General features: G+C 46.9%; 2 protein-coding genes across 2 annotated transcripts in view; one reads left to right on the top strand and one right to left on the bottom strand.

Moving 5' to 3' along the window:
- Positions 1–18899, top strand: part of LOC308471633 (uncharacterized protein C3orf49) — a 303591-nt gene that overhangs the window by 114353 nt on the left and 170339 nt on the right. The window lies entirely within an intron of this gene.
- On the bottom strand, positions 1777–10468 carry PSMD6 (proteasome 26S subunit, non-ATPase 6). Its single transcript, XM_080995475.1, has 8 exons — positions 10239–10468; positions 7177–7382; positions 6378–6523; positions 4907–5126; positions 4696–4804; positions 3787–3955; positions 2648–2725; positions 1777–2091 (listed from the first exon to the last, which is right to left on the bottom strand). The coding sequence occupies exons 1-8, from the start codon at positions 10381–10383 to the stop codon at positions 1995–1997; spliced, it is 1170 nt and encodes a 389-aa protein (XP_080851601.1). The 5' UTR covers positions 10384–10468; the 3' UTR covers positions 1777–1994.

Raw genomic sequence — 18899 nt, 5'->3', positions numbered from 1 at the left:
AGTGCTGAAACAGTGGGGTAAACAAGTATTTGGAATACCCAGGGCCGTGGCATAAGGTGAGTGAATGCTACCGCCCCTCTCGCTGGGTTCACTAAACCAGATTATGGCATATGCAGAAAGAGAGATTATCTCACTGACACTGCCTCCCCTCAAAGTCCATCAAGGGAAGTGGTTGCCCAATTCATTTCTGCCATCTCGCGTTTTAGAGGCAGTCAAGAGCAATTGGGAGCATCAACACATTTTCTGGTTTTCCATCAAGTAAAAGAGATCCCTTCTCCCACTGGCAATTGTTTTATACTAGGCACATCCAACTTGCAAGAGACTGCGATCTACTCACAGCATAAAAAAACTGGCAGTGATCTTCTTTGACGATCACTCGTAGCAGAGTAAGATTGTCTTCTCTAAACACAGTTTTAACAGTGAGTCCGTAAGTGACTGTGGAGGCCAATTCTGGATCCACATGTCCTTCCACAGTGGGGACATTGGTTTCTGGGCGGGAGTTGATCACGGTGTGGATTTGCCAAGCGTGCCTTCCTCCTAGCACGTTTCTCCCTTGCTTCCGGAGTTCGAGTGTCTTCAAAGCCCATGACACCTTTGATAAAGGCTCTTCTCCAACTGGAGCACTCGCAGGCCAGTGTTTCCCAGTTGTCAGTGTTTATACTACATTTTTTTTAGATTTGCCTCGAGACATTCCTTGGATGCCTCATGCTAGATGTACTGTTTAACTGAGTAGTTTCTCCACACCTCATGAAGGCCGTTAATGTACCTTCTAGAAGCCTGCTTTTCAATATTGTCTCTTATCTTCAGTGGCCTAATGATGCTCTAATTGCTTTCTGTTCCCCTGCTTGAGCAATCCAATATTTATGATCCCATTTCATCTCTCAATAGGTTGCTGCTGCAGCCCCCAACCCAACTCTCCCTATCCAAGCAGACACTAAAATCTCACACAGAAGCTTAGCATCACATAATTTTGCATGGCAGCAATTTATCTAACCAGCACATTTACCTGTGTGTGGGGAGCTGGCCAGCTGTGTTGGATAGATTTACTGGTTTTGAACATTAGGTCAAAAGAGGGGGGGGGGGGAAATGTCAATTAACTTAATATATGCTCTCCCACAGGGAACAGGCCACCAGTAACTCAGTCTTTTGGGACAAACCCTAGCACTAAGCTTTGACTTGCAAGTGAGCAACCCTCACCTGGTTCTTGGTCAGTCTCAGCCACACTCCAGGAGTATACTGTCTGCTACAAGAATGGCGAGGGGGGAGCTTTAAACCTCCCACCATGCTCCTGGTTCAGCTCAACTGGGCAGCAGGAACATGAGTGGCCCCACTCTGGGCATCTCAAGCTTGATCCCTGCCGCTTTAAAATAAACCAAGTTTATTAACCAAATTAAGCCCTCAAGGGACGCGGGTGGCACTGTGGGTTAAACCACAGAACCTAGGACTTGCCGATCAGAAGGTCGGCAGTTCGAATGCCCGCGACGGGGTGAGCTCCTGTTGCTCGGTCCCTGCTCCTGCCAACCTAGCAGTTTGGAAAGCACGTCAAAGTACAAGTAGATAAATAGGTACCACTCCAGCGGGAAAGTAAACAGCGTTTCCGTGTGCTGCTCTGGTTCGCCAGAAGCGGCTTAGTCATGCTGGCCACATGACCCGGAGCTGTACGCTGGCTCCCTTGGCCAGTAAAGCGAGATGAGCGCCGCAACCCCAGAGTCAGTCATGACTGGACCTAATGGTCCCTTTACTTTTACCTTTAAGCCCACTCAAGGAACAGGACAATCATCTGTATTATACATTTAATAAATGAAATTGATCTGAAAACACAAACAGAACATTTATACAGTTTTGTTAACGTATGGAAGTAGCCTATAAAAAAAACCCCTTAACTACACCATGGTTCCAATTTCCTCAGCGATAGCAGAAGTAATACCATACAACGATGACTTCCAAAATGCTTCAGTCTCAATTACGCACTCCCCCTTTTGCTTTTTTAAAAGTTACATATTGATTACTCTAGAAAGCTTCTGCACTCTGTTTAGCAGCAAGTCTCCTTTTTTAATGGTTTCTTGATACTGCCAGTTCTTGCTGTCGGGCCTAAAGAGACAGAGAGAGAGAGAGAATTTAGTCAGGTGGTTCTCTAGCAATGACTTATCAAACAGCTCCCAAAAACGGTTTAAAGAGTTCCTCAAAATACTGAACAGGAAGCTCATTATGAGCAAAGCAGTAATGGCAGGCACAAGTTTCCTGAAAGGCAGCTTGTTCATCACTACTAATCCTTCCCTGGAACACACAGGTACAGGAGAGCATGGGTGTGTTTTCAGTAATATTTAGCTCAGCTGGGCAACAAGCCTGGCCAGTACCGCCCCATTTGCTGAGAGTGGCAGATGAGCTGATGACAGCAGGTAGAAAGTTTGGAAACACACTGTTCTATCTCTAATAAAGATATTGTTCCAGCGGAAAGAGTATTCTGAGTTGGGTGAGCAGAGCTTATCTCACCTGGCTTTGGGCAAGCTACTACCTCTCCATCTGTAAAACGTATGCAATACGTTTGGTTGGGCAGCAATTAAAAGGCTGCAAAGTCCTTAATGTTAAGCCTTATGTCACTACTAGTTTTTTTGTATTAGTGGGTGTGGTGTCCAACATACTGTACCTGTTAGTTTCTACTATTTCGTTGACTTTGTCTATTTTGCAGTGTAGTCGCCCAGCAGCAATAAATCTTGACAATTCCCTGGAGAGAGAGAAAGAGAACGCGCTTAGGACACCACCATCTGTATCTGTTGCATAGCACCTGAAATTTCATGGTGGAGGATGCAAGACTGGCATTTTTTGCTCCAGTTTGGGGCCTTGCCTCAGGGGTAGAAGGAAGGTTACCCTGAGGTACAAGCCTAACATTGTGGCCTACAGCCATGCTAGCTTGATGCAAGCAATCGCTTCTTGAAAGATGTTGGAAAGTGCTTCTACCAGCATAATTCTGCTCTGTTGACAGCTATCAAACTAAAGAACTGCAATTAGCAAACCACAATGGGGCTAGGACTGCTTAGTGGCTGCTGCAGTGCAACTCAGACGCGTCTGCTCTTGCAGCTTACACCTGTGTAACACATGGGCTAGCATTTCTAGCGCAGTATGCAATGGCATAATCAAATAAGATGCTGCAGCAGCATTCCTGTAATCTACAGAGCCTTCCTAGCAAGATTTTATAGCACATCAAGGATGCACAGCAGGCCCAGATTTGATAATCGCAGGGAGTGATGGTCCCAGCCCATAAAGGGCTTCAAATACAGCACCAGCATCTTCAACTGAGCCCAGAAGAAGCAAGTGTGTAGCTGCTGAGCATTAGCTGTACAAGCTCTTGCCTCCCTCCGTCAGCAGGAGGCGCACCAAACCACCCTGCACCAGCTGCAGCACAGCCATATTCACACACCCATCCAGCATATCACGTATAGTTGATGTTGGGTTATAAAAGCCTCAGGAAGACTTCCAGTCTTCCTGTTCCAAAACTGAAGGGTGGAGTCCGTACAGTGTGCAGCTGCCACAAGCACCCCCAAGGCTCCTCTGCTCAGATGATATGCGGAGGTTTGACTCTATGACCCTCGGGGTCCCTTCCAACTCTACAATTCTGTGATTCTTGCCTTACCCAACCTCTGTAAATCTTGTAATCAATGGTTCTTCCTCACATAGTTTTTTTTTAACAAAGGTACCATCAAATGACCTATCCCCTTATCTAGACGGGAATCACTATAAACTGTAGAAATGCATTTAAAATATAAAGAGAGATATAGATATACTTACTGATCTATGAACTCTACACAGACTCCAAAAGCATCTGCCATGTAACCTAATGTAAGCGACCTATAGGATTCTAGGAGCTGGCTGTAGGCATGGATTCTCATTTCCCGAACGTAATAGCGATAGTGGGGCGCAAACAGCCAATCTTTCTTCATCTCTTGCTCTACGGTGGCTGAAAGGGAAACATAAGAACACAAAATGAGGTCTGCGTCTCACAAAAGTTTTGTTTCCCCCTGGAAAGTAGTTAAACAGCATGAACCATGTGCCACTGAATATTGTTGAACGTCTCAGTCTCCCATCAGCCCCAGACAGCATAGCCAATGGGCAGGGATGATGGAAGATGGAGTTCATCATCTGAAGGACATCACGCTGGCTACGCCTGATGCAAACTAGCGAGGGCAGATTAAGCCTATCTCGGGAGACCTGTGTATCTGCCAGCCCCTTAAGAAAGATTGAATACACCTAGCTTCTCTCATCCAGGAGACAATATGGGACGCATAGTCTATTTAAAGTTGAGTAGCGAGGACCAAATCTATTTGTGGGCATTTTACTTCTGCGCTCATGAAACACATCCCACCTTCCTTCTCATTTGTTCTGCCTGCTGAAGCAGTTACATCCTGAACCAGCTTTGGATCAGCTTTACTTACCTCTTGGAAATCTCAGCTTAATTCTTGCCCCTCCTTTAATTGAGGATGGGCCAAAAGGTTTGAGACTGCCAACCCTAGGAGATGGGGAGGGCAAGTCTTGGTGGGTACGAGAAGTGGATGCACGTTTTTTGTTTTTGTCTAATCCTAGGAGATGGGAGGGCCAAGTCTGGGTAGGCTGGCTGCACTTGTAACCCACAAGCTGTGTGCTGCCCACTTAACAGCCCAGTAAACCCCACAGAGCAAAAAAGCAGAAACACTTCCTTACCCAGCGACTGGAAGAAAACTGAATACCGACATTCATAGAGTGAAAAAAGATATTGCCGGACTTTGGGTAAACTGTGCAAAACCTCCAGAATCTCTGCCCCTTTGATAACCTAAAAGAGATCAGACAAAGCCAGCAAAAATCAGACATGAAAGGAATAAGGAACACAAAGCACTCTCTGAAGGTTCTCTGTGGAAGTAGCTGCTTGGCATACCTTCTCTCTAAGGTCAGGCCTGTCTAAAGCAATCATGCTGACATAGACTGTGTATGTTACAAAGGTTTTGTAATCCATAAGTTCATAAGACGTAAATGTTGAAACTGTATCCAGGAAAAGCTCGGCTGCCTGCTTGAAGTCTCGAATGGCCACGCAGTAAAGACCCTGGTAGACCTTAAGCCGGTTCCGACGGTCCCAATCTCCTCCTTCCTCTATTAGGCTTTTAAAAGAAAACAGGTATGTGTGTTATTTCCCCAGCATCCTTAGCCATGCACAAGCATTTTCATCAATTTGCTTAACTAGCTTTATTACAGTAGTTCAAACAGAAGCTATGGGATGGTTTTGCTTTGAGACTACACTGCAACCTTTGACAAAGCGGTGTGCTGCAGGTTGCTTTCAGCTGCAGCTCTCATCAACTACTCTGATGTATGGCTTGATCTATGGCTCTTTTAGACAATGATCCTGTGGGATATAAATGAAGTAGTACCGTATTTTTTGCTCTATAGGATGCACTTTTCCCCCTCCAAAATTTAAGGGGAAATGTGTGTGCATCCTATGGAGCGAATGCAGGCTCCTTGGCTTCAGCGATAGCAACGCGAAGCCTCCGAAGCGCAGAGGGAGCGATCCGAAGCGCAGACGGATAGCCGCCTGAAGCCTTCGGAGCGCAGCGCGAGTTCCCGCTGCGCTCCGAAGGCTTCAGGTTCCTTTCGCTGAAGCCAGGAGAGCAAGACTCTCCTGGCTTTAGCAGAGAGGGAGAGCTGCGCAGCGCCCCTTCAGCCAAGCGGGAGGAGAAACGGAAGGGGCTCCGTTTCTCCTGCGGCTTCGCTGAAGGGGCGCTGAGCAGAGAGGGGGAGATTTTTTTTTCTTCTTGTTCTCCCCCTCTAAAACAAGGTGCATCCTATAGTCCGGTGTGTCCTATAGAGCGAAAAATACAGTAATTCTGAATTAAGGATAACTAATTTTGTCTACTACCTTCTAAGACACTCGTAGCCCAATCCTAGGCGTGGTTCCTTGGAACCCAAGTCCAACTAAGATAAATGAGGCTAACTCCCAGATAAGTGGGCATATGGGCATTTGACTATGCACCCTATGTAAGATGATTGCGTTTGTCAGCGCTGACTGAATAAAAGCTACTGGTACTTTTAATTTTCATAAAAGTGTATTCTTCTGGTATATTTAACACCTTTCAGGTTCCTAAAATGTTTTTCGCTTTGGTAAGTATTGTGTATTTCAATTTTCCCCAACATGCCGTTTTAAAAAATATGAAAATAGTATCTAATCCTTTTAAGGATCATCATGTTTCTGAAAATTCTGAATTTCATGCCACACTTCATCTAAAGTATACACTCCCTGCTACATAAAGAAGCCATTCCCTAGCAACCAGACTACATTTTCAGAACCTGTATTACTGTTAAGCGAGAGACGAATGCTTTGCACATCAAGGTAGCAGCAGCAACAACAGAAATGGTACCTTTTTGCTTTTTCAGTGTTCCGGGTGATGAGGTCATTGTCCATATAAAACAGGCCAATTCGGAGGAGATAGAACACAATATCCAGCCGATGTCCTAGAGCCACAGTTTTGTCATATGTCTTCCGAAAGGCAGTCAGAGCAGCTTCCTGACAAGACAGCATTTGCTTAAGTTAGATGCCGCAGATTTGACGCTCTGGAGAACAGATCTGTAATTTGCTAACAGGTATCCCCTGCCCCCATGTACCACCCAAGGTTCTGCACTACATTCCCCCACTGATTGAAGGAAAGCAGATATGTATGAGGAGCACGACCCTTTCAGCTAACAAATAACAGAGATAAGGAGTGCATTGACATGTAACAATAAGCCACAGTTTCTGGCTAACCATGGTTTACCACAAATGAGCAGCATATTCATGCAGCTTTCCGGGGAGAAGCAAAACCACAATCTGAGAACTAATGGAAGCAGAAGTGGGGCTGTGCTCACTGACCCCACTCCCAATATTTCTCTGGCTACAACGTCAGGCCTCCCCACATTAAGGGGAACTCCATGCATGCAATTGAATGCGCTCAGAATCCTCCACACAGCTGAGAACTCTGATCACACAGGGTTCCTGATCACAGAGCACACATAGAGATCCTCTTCAAATCACCCTGTTCAATGCACAAAAGTCAATGAGAATGGCAGGGCCAACGCATGGCCACTTACCCCTCCCTCCCACCCCATGTTCTGAGAATGTGTGGAGGCAAATGCCCAGAAAGCGCTTTACACACATTTTACTTTATGTAAAAAAATAAATACCTTGTCCCCGATTCGGCAGAGATATTCAGCTTTGGCCATCATGGCATCACGGATTTCACTTTCCCCCAAGTTCTTCTCTGCATCTTCCAGCTGCTCATCAAGGCGTTTCAACTCCTCCTCATTTGCCTTCTTCATCTTATTCAAGAGATCTGTATCTACCTGCCAATCAAGTGACTTGCAGAGGGATTCGTAATACGGGGCCATGTCTGTGGACGACAACACAACCATTTGAACAATTAGCCCTGCTAAAATCATACCTTAGAAGATCGCAACAGCAAAAAGTTCAGAAGAAATTAACACTGCTTTGTCCCCTCAAATAAGCAGAAAACCAGCATGAGGCAGTGATTAGAAGTGTTTGGTCTGAGACTGGAGAGGCCTGAATTCAAATCCTCACTCAGGCAAAAAATGCAACCTTGGACCAGCTCACACTCATTCTCAGCCCAACCTGCCTCGTGGCGTTTTTGCGAGGATAAAACCAGGAAAATCATAGTGTATGCTTTTTAAAAGTGAGAGTGCATTCAATAATGGCACACTCCTACACTGAAATCTTAAATGGCTCCCTGCAATCCACTATCTCTGGATCCATCCAAGAGTACCACATTGAGCTGATTAGGCCACGTCTTCATAACGTGTGCTTGATTATTATTATTATTATTATTATTATTGTTTATTATTATTATTATTTCTACCCCACCCATCTGGCTGGGTTTCTCCAGCCACTCTGGGCGGCTTCCAACGAAATATTAAAAACAGTACAGCATCAAACATTAAAAACTTCCCTAAACAGGGGCACCTTCAGTTGTCCTTTAAAAGTCGGATAGTTATTCCCTTGACATCTGATGGGAGGGCGTTTCACAGGGCGGGCGCCACAACTGAGAAGGCCCTCTGCCTGGTTCCCTGTAACCTCCCTTCTCACAGCGAGGGAACCACCAGAAGGCCCTCGGCACTGGACCTCGGTGTGCAGGCTGAATGATGGGGATGGAGATGCTCCTTCAGGTATACTGGGCCGAGGCAGTTTAGGGCCTTAAAGGTAGCACCAACACTGTGAATTGTGCTCAGAAACGTACTGGGGGCCAATGTAGGTCTTTCAGGACCGCTGTTTTATGGTCTCGGCAGCCACTCCTAGTCACCAATCTAGCTGCCACATGCTGGATTAGTTACAGTTTCCGGGTCACCTTCAAAGGTAGCCCCACGTAGAGCGCATTGCAGTAGTCCAAGCGGGAGATAACCAGAGCATGCACCACTCTGGTGAGACAGTCTGCGTGCAGGTAGGGTCTCAGCCTGCGTACCAGATGGAGCTGGTAGACAGCTGCCCTGGACACAGAATTGACCTGAGCCTCCACGGACAGCTGTGAGTCCCAAATGACTCCCAGGCTGTGTACCTGCTCCTTCAGGGGAACAGTTGCCCCATTCAGGACCAGAGAGTCCCCCACACCTGTCTGCCCCCTGTCCCCCCCCCCAAAACAGTACTTCTGTCTTTTCAGGATTCAACCTCAATCTGTTAGCCATCATCCCTCCTCCAACCGCCTCCAGGCACTTACACAGGACCTTCACTGGTTCTGATTTGAAAGAGAGGTAGAGCTGGGTATCATCAGCATACTGATGAACACCCAGCCCAAACCCCCAATCTCTCCCAGAAGCTTCATATAGATATTAAAAAGCATGGGGGAGAGGACGGAACCCTGAGGCACCCCACAAGTGAGAGCCCAGGGGTCTGAACACTCATCCGCCAACACCACTTTCTGGACACGGCCCAGGAGAAAGGAGCAGAACCACTGTATAACAGTGCCCCCAGCTCCTCTAGACGGTCCAGAAGGTCATGATCGGTGGTATCAAAAGCCGCTGAGAGATCCAGCAGAACTAGGTAAAGTAAAGGCACATGCCAAAAATTTTATTCATTTTGAATCCAGATTTGAAAGAAAATCCATACAATTGCAACAACTGCCTATTTGCCTGACCTAGTGCAGCATTGGGGAGATTTCAGGCTTGCAGAATCTATGTTTGTTTATTTTTTTACTAGAACCCCCAAATTAACCAGAGAGAGAGATTCTAAAGACATACATTATCAAAGTCTACTGATCCCAAGATTTGCTTTGAGTACCAGAGCACCTCCAGGATATTGGAGAGCATGTCATTCTGCTGTTGCCATTGTTCAACAAATGGGAGTCAGAAACCCTTACAGGTGTACTGCACATCACCCAGAGATCTACTAGCAGTGCCCACCCCTTTCCTAAAGGAGCTGCTATCTTCCAAACACAAGATCTCTAAAATGATGTGTTCTTACACAATGGAGGTCATAGTGGAACCTAAATGCTACTGGAATATTTTATTCACAGTCCCCAGTACGGCTAAAGATTGTGAAACACTCCCTGAAGATGTACATACTATAAATGACAACAACAAGTGATTTTCAGTTATACACATTTCAATAGTTTTACAGCCATTTTAACATTTCAGAACCCGACTTCCTTCCTACTTTTTCTGCGGTTCCTTAAATTTATATTTATCATTTGCTGCATATTCTAAATCAACTTACTATTTCATTCATCTACTTTATTTATTGACTCTTGTGAAACTGCAGGTTATTACAATGATCCTGCCAACATCCTTATCTGCTTACAATTTATCCAACAAACCATTTCCATTCTTTTATTTCTTTATTTTTTAAAAAGCTTCTTGTCTCGATTTCTTATTTTCCCAGTAAGTTCCGCTCGCCATTTCTGCATAGTCAGTGAGCTTTTGTATCTAATCTTCCTTTTGTCGGGACTCCTCCTTTCTTTTCCATTCTTGGGGCGAATGACATTCTTGCCGCGGTAGTTATATACATGAATAAATTCCTATACCGTTTAGGGAATTTCTACCCCAATCATTCCCAGGACGACAATTAAAGTTTAATGGCTTTTAAAATGTTGTTCCCCACCCCCACCCCCGCATGTCTTTAAGCTGCCCTTTTTTTCCCTGATCTGTGAGCCGCCTTGAGCCCCCGTCAAGGAAAAGGCGGGGTAACAGACCCCTGACTCCTCAGAGCAAGAGCCCAGGCGAGGCGACCTCCCCTCCCTCACCGTGTTCGCGGATGGCGGCCATGAGCTCCTGGCGCACGGCCGGGTCGGGGCGCTTGGGCTGGAGGCTGAGGAGGAAGCGCAGCTGGGCGATGCGGAGGTCGGGGTTCTTGGGGAGGCCCTCCTCCTCCAGGTTCTCCAGAGGCATCTCGGCGGCGGGCGGAGAGGGGCAGGTGGACCCGGCGAGGACACGAGCTCGGTCGGCCTGCGGGCGAGCGAGCGAGAGAGGGAGGCAGCGGCGGAGTGACTCAGCCCGTCACCCGGAACCGGAAGCAGCCGGCCGGGGAAGCATCTTCTTCCGGCGCCGAAGGAGCACTTCCGGGCCCCGCCTTCGCGACGCGGAGCCCGCCATGTGCGGGGCGAGAGGGGCGGCTGCCGCCTGGCCAGAGGAGTCCGTCACGCCCCTGCAGGCTCCTCCTGTGGGCGTCCCGGTTTACTTTGAAATCCCAGCATTCTTCCCCTCGAATGAGCGGGCAAGCTCATTTCTATTTATTTTTTAATTTTATTTATCTTATTTGAAATCCCAACTTCCCCCCTCCCAATCAGTCAAGCTCATTTCTATTTCTATTTATTTTACTTATCTTATTTGAAATCCCAACTTTTCCCCGTTCACGAGCGGGCAAGCTCATTTCTGTTAATTTCCATTTTACTTTTTTTAATCTTATTTGACACCTTAACTCCCCCCCCCCCTCAGTGAGTGGCTTATTTTTTATTTATTTTGAAATCTGACCTATTTTCCGCCGCCCCCATCTCCATGAGAGGGCAGGCTGCTGCTGCTTCTTATTATTATTTTTTTAATCCCACATTTTCTCTCTCCTAAGGAGCGGCCAGGCTATCTATCTAGTTATTTATATTAAATTTCTGTATCGCCCTTCATCTAAGGATCTCAGGGCGGTTTTTACAATATAAAAACACAAAAATACATAACACGGCAAGAAAGACACTGTTTAAAAAGCCAGATTGATTATTTTAATTTTAAATCGAACTTCCATCCCAGGTTCAGCATGTGGTTATCTACATCCCATTTGATCCTCAACAACTTCAAATTTGCTGGTCATTTCTGTTTCACTGCATTGTAATCTTATATGAAGTCACCAGATGGTGCTGTTTCAGAGCTCATAGGTGCGGCTGAATTCAGGATTTAGGGACTTGCTCCGGAGAAACCGTAAATCACTGACAAATGTGATTAAAAAGGTCGCAGGGAGACCATGCCCATGTTTAATCTATTTTCTTACAGAACCGAAGGACTCTGTTGCTTACCTTGTTTGTTTTCAAGCTTGCTTTGCTACAGGCTTATTATTTGCAGTCACAGCTTGCTACCTAATTTCTGCCGGCAAGAATCTCACATTAAATAATAGGTGTCAGATTCATTCATGTTCATATATAATTAAAACCATATGAGACAAATACATTGTCTGGAATTGCTTTTAAATTACCATCGTTATAAATGAGCTTTATACAGAGTCAGACCCACTGGTCTGTCTAGCTCACTACTGGCAGTGACTAGCAATGATTTCCCAGGGTTTCAGAGGGGAAATCTCTCACAGTCCTACCTGGAAATGTCAGGGATTGAACCTGGAACCTTCTGGAGGGAAAGTAGAGGGTTCTACCACAGAACTGCAGCCCTTTCCCTTTACTGTCCTGCTCATAAACACATAGGCCACATTAAAGCACTATGATACTACTACAGCTATGGCTTCCCCCAAGGAATTCTGGGAGCTGTAGTTTGTTAAGGGTGCTGGGAATGTTAAGAGACCCCTGTTGCCCTCACAGAGCATATAATTCTCATAATGCTTTAACACTCAATCTCGCGTCACAGGAAACGGAGAACATCCCCATTTGAAGACCCGTGTGAGTGCATGTTACTGGGTAAATCTGCCAAGATGTGCTATTACCACGGTCTCAAGATCAAAATTCACAACCGCTGGAGACGCCACTACAGCCGTGGGAAAGAGTGGCGCTGGACTTTGTTACTGATCTGCCCAGTTTGCGGGGCAAGACGGCGGTGCTTGTGGTTGTAGATCTGTTCACCAAGATGGCGCACTTCATTCCTTGCGCGAAGGTGGCAACAGCGGAACAGACCGCCAAGCTGTTCATAGACCACGTGTTCCGGGTGCACGGCTTACCGCGGTCCATCCTGTCCGACCGGGGTCGCCAATTCATTTCCAGTTTCTGGCAGAAGCTCCTGGGCATCCTGAATGTCAAGATCAACTTAGCGTCGGCGAGACACCCGCAAACCAACGGCCAAGCGGAGAGGGTCAACGCCATCATGCAGCAGTACCTGCGATGTTACGCCAATCAAAAGCCTGCAACTTGGGTGGACTACTTACCGATGGCCGAGTTTGCCTACAACAACACGAAGCACGCGTCAACGGGGGTGACACCGTTCTTCGCCAACAATGGGCGACATCCCAGAACTTTCCCGGCGTTGGAGACAACGACGCAGGGGGAGTCGCAGGGAGCTGAGCATTTAGCAGCAGAATTGCAGGAGGTCCACGAGGAGCTACGACGGCACTTGGAACTAGCTAAACACGCCTACAAAGTGCAGGCAGACAGGCACAGGAGGGCAGGAGAAGACATCCAGGTGGGGGACTGGGTATGGTTAGCAGCCCAGGCGGTGCCGGCCAAGTCGTTAGCTAAGAAGAAGCTAGGACACAAACAGCTAGGGCCATACCAAGTTGAGGGCAGGATCAATCCCGTAGCTTTTCGGTTGACCCTCCCAGAAGATTCCCGAATGCACCCGGTCTTTCATAGGTCGGTGCTTACACCCTACAAGGCCCCACACAGATTTCAGGAGCCAGGGACGGCACCAGACCCACGTAGAAAGTCACCGGGGGGGGGAAGTCACCGAGGACCCCGACACTCAACGAGGTCACGGAAATTCTGGACTCGAGATGGGGGGAGGAGGGAGTGGAATACCTCCTCGCCAGGGAAGGTACCCCGGCCAGCGCCAACAGTTGGGTGCCAGATTATGCTCTGGAGGAACCTCTTCTTAAAGACGAGTTCCATGCACTCTTCCCACACAGGCCCATGCCAGCGGAGTATTTTGACGACTGGCTTTTTACGCCCACACTTTCAGGCAGCACCTTCCGGGGGTTCTCCTCCGCAGAGGAGACCACGCCGGAATCGAGCCCTCCAAGGGGATCGTGCTCGGGGGTGGACACGGACCGCTCTTATTGGTGGGACGATCAACCAGAAGTGGGGTGGCGAAGGGGGCCTTGGCAAGCAGCATCGCCTGAAGTAACAGGGGGAGGGAAGGGTTTGGATGTGTTGGGGGAGGACCCCGGTTTCGAGCACTCATACACTGAACTGGAAGCAGAGGAGATCGACGTCGACGAACTGTATCCAGCATCTACCCCCGCTACAACGGAGCTCCCGGAACCTGCGCCCGAGCAGCGGGAGGGGGGAAGGGGGGGCTTCGAGGGGGGGATGGATGTCAGGGGTTCAGGGACAGAGGCACAGGGTAGGCAGGAGATGGAGAGCGATGGGGATGAATCCCAGGACAGCAAGGAAGAGGATGACAATGACTCAAGAGATTCCATGAGTCTTTCCAGCGAATCAGAGGATTCCCAGAAGGGGGCGCCGGTGGTCAAGGCCAGGGGAGCCCCAGGGGGGACGTGTCAGGAGCAGGGGGCCAGCGGGGGATCCCAAAGTGGCAGCTGGGCGTCAGGACCAGCCTCCCCGCCAGAGTGCAGCGAAGGGGGTGGAGGTTTCAGTGTATCAGGGGAAGCGGCTCCGGCAGCAGAGAAAGGAGGGAGGTCGGAGCAAGCCACCCTCCCGGAAGGGGAGGGGAGTAGTGAAGGGAGTAGTGTAGCTGTTAAAAGGAAGGTTAGAGGTTGGGTGCGCGCGCCAAGTTCAAATGTAGAGGCGCGCGGAAGTACAGGGAGCCCGGAGGAGGGGCCAGGTCCCAAAGCCCGCAGGAGGGGGCAAGAGCAGTCTGATTCCGCGTCAGAGGAATCCAGGAGGGGCGAAACCCCAGCGGGCAGAAGGACCCTGCGGAAAAGGAAAGAGAGAAAGAGGTGGAGCAGCGCAAGCCTCTTAAACTGGTGCAGGGGAGGGACGGATTCAGAGGGGACTTCAGCGGTCTAAGCCTAGCAGACGTAGGGCTGCGCGCCTCGGATGTGAAGCAAACAATGAACTGCAATAAACACTTTTGTATATAAGAAGAGATAGGCGTTGGTCTTTTGTGAGCTGAGACTTGAGGCAGCCTTGACAACAAGACTCCTAGAATGTGTGCACATGAAACAAGTTCAGGAAACGAGCCAACAGCTTAGTCAGTAGGAAAGGGTCCCTGATGGCTTTACCAAGTTTGTTTGGGGGTGGGACAGCTGAAGGCCAATGGACTCCTCCTCCTTCTCCCCCCATCTGGAAGCGAGTCTTTGGTTATTGGCTGTCCAGCTGGCATAGGCTTCCCGACCATTACCTTTTTCAGTGCCTCTGGCGGGACGACTTTGTCAATCCGTGGGTAGGAAAAATCCATGCCAAACTTCTGAGCATCGGAATTTCCCCAGCGGACTCCTTAAAGATGAACTTACGCTCAGCCAAAAGACTTATTGAGCAAAGATTAGCAGACATTGAAAATCAACACAACCTCGCCGGGGGTGGGGGTGTCTGCTCCCCCAGGTATTACGGAATAACCCCTCCACTTGGCCTTCCATCATACATGTCATCTCTTTCATCTGTACCACACCGACTTGCATTTATTCGTGCAAGGTTCAATGTCCTTCCATCGAACCTGCTGAGCCACAGATTTTCCAAGGGTTTGGTGTCTCCGCTATGCGTGTGTGACGGGAAAACTGTTGATTCTCTCCCACATATAATGTTCAACTGTCCCCTACATAGCATAGCCAGGACTAAATTCCTGGGTCCTGCTTTACTGCGCTTGGTTGGCAGGCCTGCTGAGTCACATGCCGCACTACTTTTGCAGGATACAGATCCTTCTGTAACTCTGCAGGTGGCGAGATTCCTGAATGCGGTTATCTCACACACAAAAACCACCAAAAACAACAACATCAAAAACTAATCGGACAGTTTTGAAGAGAGTGCATGTCGGATCTCGTCTTCAGTTTTCCTTTTTCTGGGATCCGTCCCTTGGAGCTCTCCGGGCCCCAAGCTGTTATCTGGCTCTGCTCAATGTCCCACCCCTGCATCATGGTGTTCACCTTCTGGTGCCGAATATATCGGTCTTTATGCCTCTGTGCTTTTATGTTTGTACATACTTTATGGGCTAATAGCCGTAAATAAATAAATAAATAAATAAATAAATAAAGAAGAGATAGGCGTTGGTCTTTTGTGAGCTGAGACTTGAGGCAGCCTTGACAACAAGACTCCTAGAATGTGTGCACATGAAACAAGTTCAGGAAACGAGCCAACAGCTTAGTCAGTAGGAAAGGGTCCCTGATGGCTTTACCAAGTTTGTTTGGGGGTGGGACAGCTGAAGGCCAATGGACTCCTCCTCCTTCTCCCCCTTGTGCACTCTGGTGGTGGAAGGAGAACGACTGAATAAGCCTGGAACTGACTTAAGAATTAAATGGGCCAATGGTCTGATTCACTACAAGGCAGCTTCGTACGGCTATGCACTTTTCTTGGTTCTTCTTGGACTGACGGCGAAGGGGGGAAAGTGGTCTAGGCAATTCACATGTTCAAAATCCAATTTGGCAGGCAGTGGAACAGTGTCAGCAGGTCCACATCATTCCCTGCTTTGTTACCATGTATTCATCTCCTCTAAGGTTCCCTCTGCATTCTGTTCTGTCACTTCATTAGTGCACAGCTCACAGTAATTTTCCAACCGCATTTCATTTCACTCCCTCTCCCTAATTGGTACCGGAAAATGTTTGCAGGAGTTGCTTATTAAATGTATCTTCATTACTGAGCTTGCTCTCAATAATCTACTTTTCCTGTTTGGCGGCGAACGCTGGCTATCTGAAGACCGCTCACAGAACAACCGCAAGCTATCAAAGGAGGAAGGTTAATGCGCTGCTCCAAGCTGGCCTGCAGTTGATGGAGAGCCTAAAGATATGCATCAGTACGGAACATTACAGGACAACATTTCGTCACTTTTGTATTGGAGATGCAATCCAGCTGCACGGTTGTGGGGAGGTAGAGAGAAGGAGAGAAACCACACACAAAGTATTTCCAGGAATGAGGCATGAACTGTCCCAACTCAGACTCAATAGTTCACACTTTTATCCATCTGAGAGCGACAACCAAAGGTGCGTCCAGGCTGTTGCTATTTTGGAGTTGGACTCAGTCGCATACCGGCAAATGCAGGTTGCACAAGTACAGTTGATGAAGAGTTCTTGCACGACAAACTTTCCCAAAAGATCAGGCTTCTTGAGATAAGGGGATGGGGAAATGCTCTAGAAAAGTGTGGGATAGTACTTGCTTTGACACAACGCCATCTAACCTCGTGAAGAAAGCCAGAATGAATCCTCATTAAATAGGCAACATTGTCTAATCTCTCCCTGCAAACAAATCCGGATGAATGCTCAATAAATAGATCATCTGGAAGCGCTCCAAGGCACACATGGAAGCCCTTCGTGTATCCAGAGAAATTCACCAGAATTTGATCCCACCAGGTTTTATTATACAGCCGTACCTTGGTTCTCAAACGGAATCCATTCCAGAAGTCCACTTGACCAAGGCGTGGCTTCCGATTGGCTGCAGGAGCTTCCTGCACTCAATCAGAAGCCATGTTGGACATTCGGGTTCCAAAGAATGTTCGCAAACTGGAACACTCACTTCCTGGTTTGTGGTGTTCAGGAGCCAAAACATTCGAGTCGCAAGGCGTTCGAGGACCAAAGTACGACTGTATTTCATTTCTTGTGCTCCAATAGGTGGCTAATTAAAAAAATACTTTAAAAAATGTTGAGAACAGTCACAAGAGCAAACCAAAAGCTTTGAAGAAAGGGTTGATGAAAACAATCACAGTAACTCTCTCTCTTACACAGTCACATATGAAAATATATAAGAAGAATAGACTTGATGTCATGACAAAAAGTTGTCATGCCTCCTTTTCACTGGAAGTCTTGCTCCTGTTGTACAAGCGTTATATTGCCTGATATAAATGATGTGTCATTAAATATAAATTTTATATTTCAATTTCATATTGTTATATTTTTGAAAAGGTTTATTTTAGGTTATCGTGTGACTTACGTATGTGACCATCTTGTTTGCCTCTGGTTCTGCAGAACAAAGTAGTTGAGTGAGAATATAGGGGCTTGGGACTAGTCTTAGAGTTTTTACAAAAACCAAGTAATGTGTAAATGTTGCTTGAAAACAAACAAATAATCAGCAGCACAAAATCTAATCCAATATGGATTCCAACTGGGATAAATATTTTAGGAGGTTTGCCTGGACTGCTACACTTCAACATATTTGTCCTACTGATGAATCCAGCAGCACTAGCACTGCTGTATATTTTGGAAAGTTGTTTCCCTTGTATGTCTCTTTTAAGATATTGTAACTATATTTTGCATGGAGGTTCCTGAGATCAAAGATCAGGTTTTCCTCTGTGTTTGGGATACAATTAGATTCTATTCAGAAGTGCATTGACTGTAACCACTAATTTCAAAACCACCCTGGGGTTTTTTCCGGTTTCTTTGAATTCCTAAAGCAGTGCTGGGAATGAAGCTGCTGCCAAAACTGTAAAGCAGATTTATGCTGTTTTATCTCTAAATACTCGCAAGATGGCAGTGTTTCAGAGCAATCGTCCAGCACAATTACAATATGTTCTGCTGCCTCTTTTTCCTCTGGGCGTCCTAAGGTGAAATGGTGCCATCGCTACTAATGTGTTGTTAACTGTAACACCCTGTTTCTCCTAAAATATTGCTAAGCAGCATGACTTGAATTGTGCAAGCAATTGAAGGCATAATTGAGAAAGGTCTTGCATTTGAATTCCTAGAGCAGTGCTCCTGAGGCCTGCCATCTCACCGCCCAGCCATGAATTCTCTGAGGTTTATTTTCCCTCAAAAATAGTGGCCTCTGCTACCAGTGCTACGGTTTTTGCACATCCTATCCTTATGCCAGAGACATTTGCATGTCCACCTGACATCTTTTAAAAATGAGTTTCTTCATAGGTCTCTCCTTCGTTGCATGTGCAACAATGAAGAATAAATAAGACACCTATGCAAAATTCAAACAATCACATTCTTGTTTTCTCCTTTGCATCAACATTTTCCTTTTTGCTGGCAATCCCACGACAGTTGACAGGAGGAACCATAACTCAGTAGTAGAGCATCTAGGTCCCAGATTCAATCCCCAGCATTCATGTCTGTTTTGGCACCATTTGGCTCAAACAATTGAATACTGACATTCCTGGATCTACAGAAGCCATCCTGGTTTGATTTGAGGGTACTGTTGTTGGAGGGTATCCCTACTTTCATCAGAGGGTATATGGTTTTACGACTCCTGAGCCAAGGAGAAAAGTAACTATACGACCTCTGAAGTATACAGACATCTGAAGACATCCCTGTATAAGGAAGTTTTTTAATGTTTAACATTTTACTATGTTTTTATATATGTTGGAAGCCATCTAGAGTAGCTGGGGCAACCCAGTCAGATGGGCAGGGTATAAATAATAAAAGTTGTCATTATTATTATTACAGTGGTACCTCGGGTTAAGTACTTAATTCGTTCCAGAGGTCCGTTCTTAACCTGAAAGTG

This window comes from Podarcis pityusensis, assembly GCF_964106645.2.
Source record: "Podarcis pityusensis genome assembly, chromosome: 2".
Lineage (NCBI taxonomy): Eukaryota > Metazoa > Chordata > Lepidosauria > Squamata > Lacertidae > Podarcis > Podarcis pityusensis.
This window is presented reverse-complemented; position numbering and strand designations above follow the sequence as displayed.

Bases quoted from the DNA above. Each gene is read 5' to 3' on its own strand.
- PSMD6 (XM_080995475.1), bottom strand. From the start codon at position 10,383: ATGCCTCTGGAGAACCTGGAGGAGGAGGGCCTCCCCAAGAACCCCGAC. The intron at 7,383-10,238 runs GTGAGGGAGGGG...TGTCGTCCACAG, and splicing joins GGCCGCCATCCGCGAACACG to ACATGGCCCCGTATTACGAA. The intron at 6,524-7,176 runs GTATTTATTTTT...CTGTCTTGTCAG, and splicing joins TCTGCCGAATCGGGGACAAG to GAAGCTGCTCTGACTGCCTT.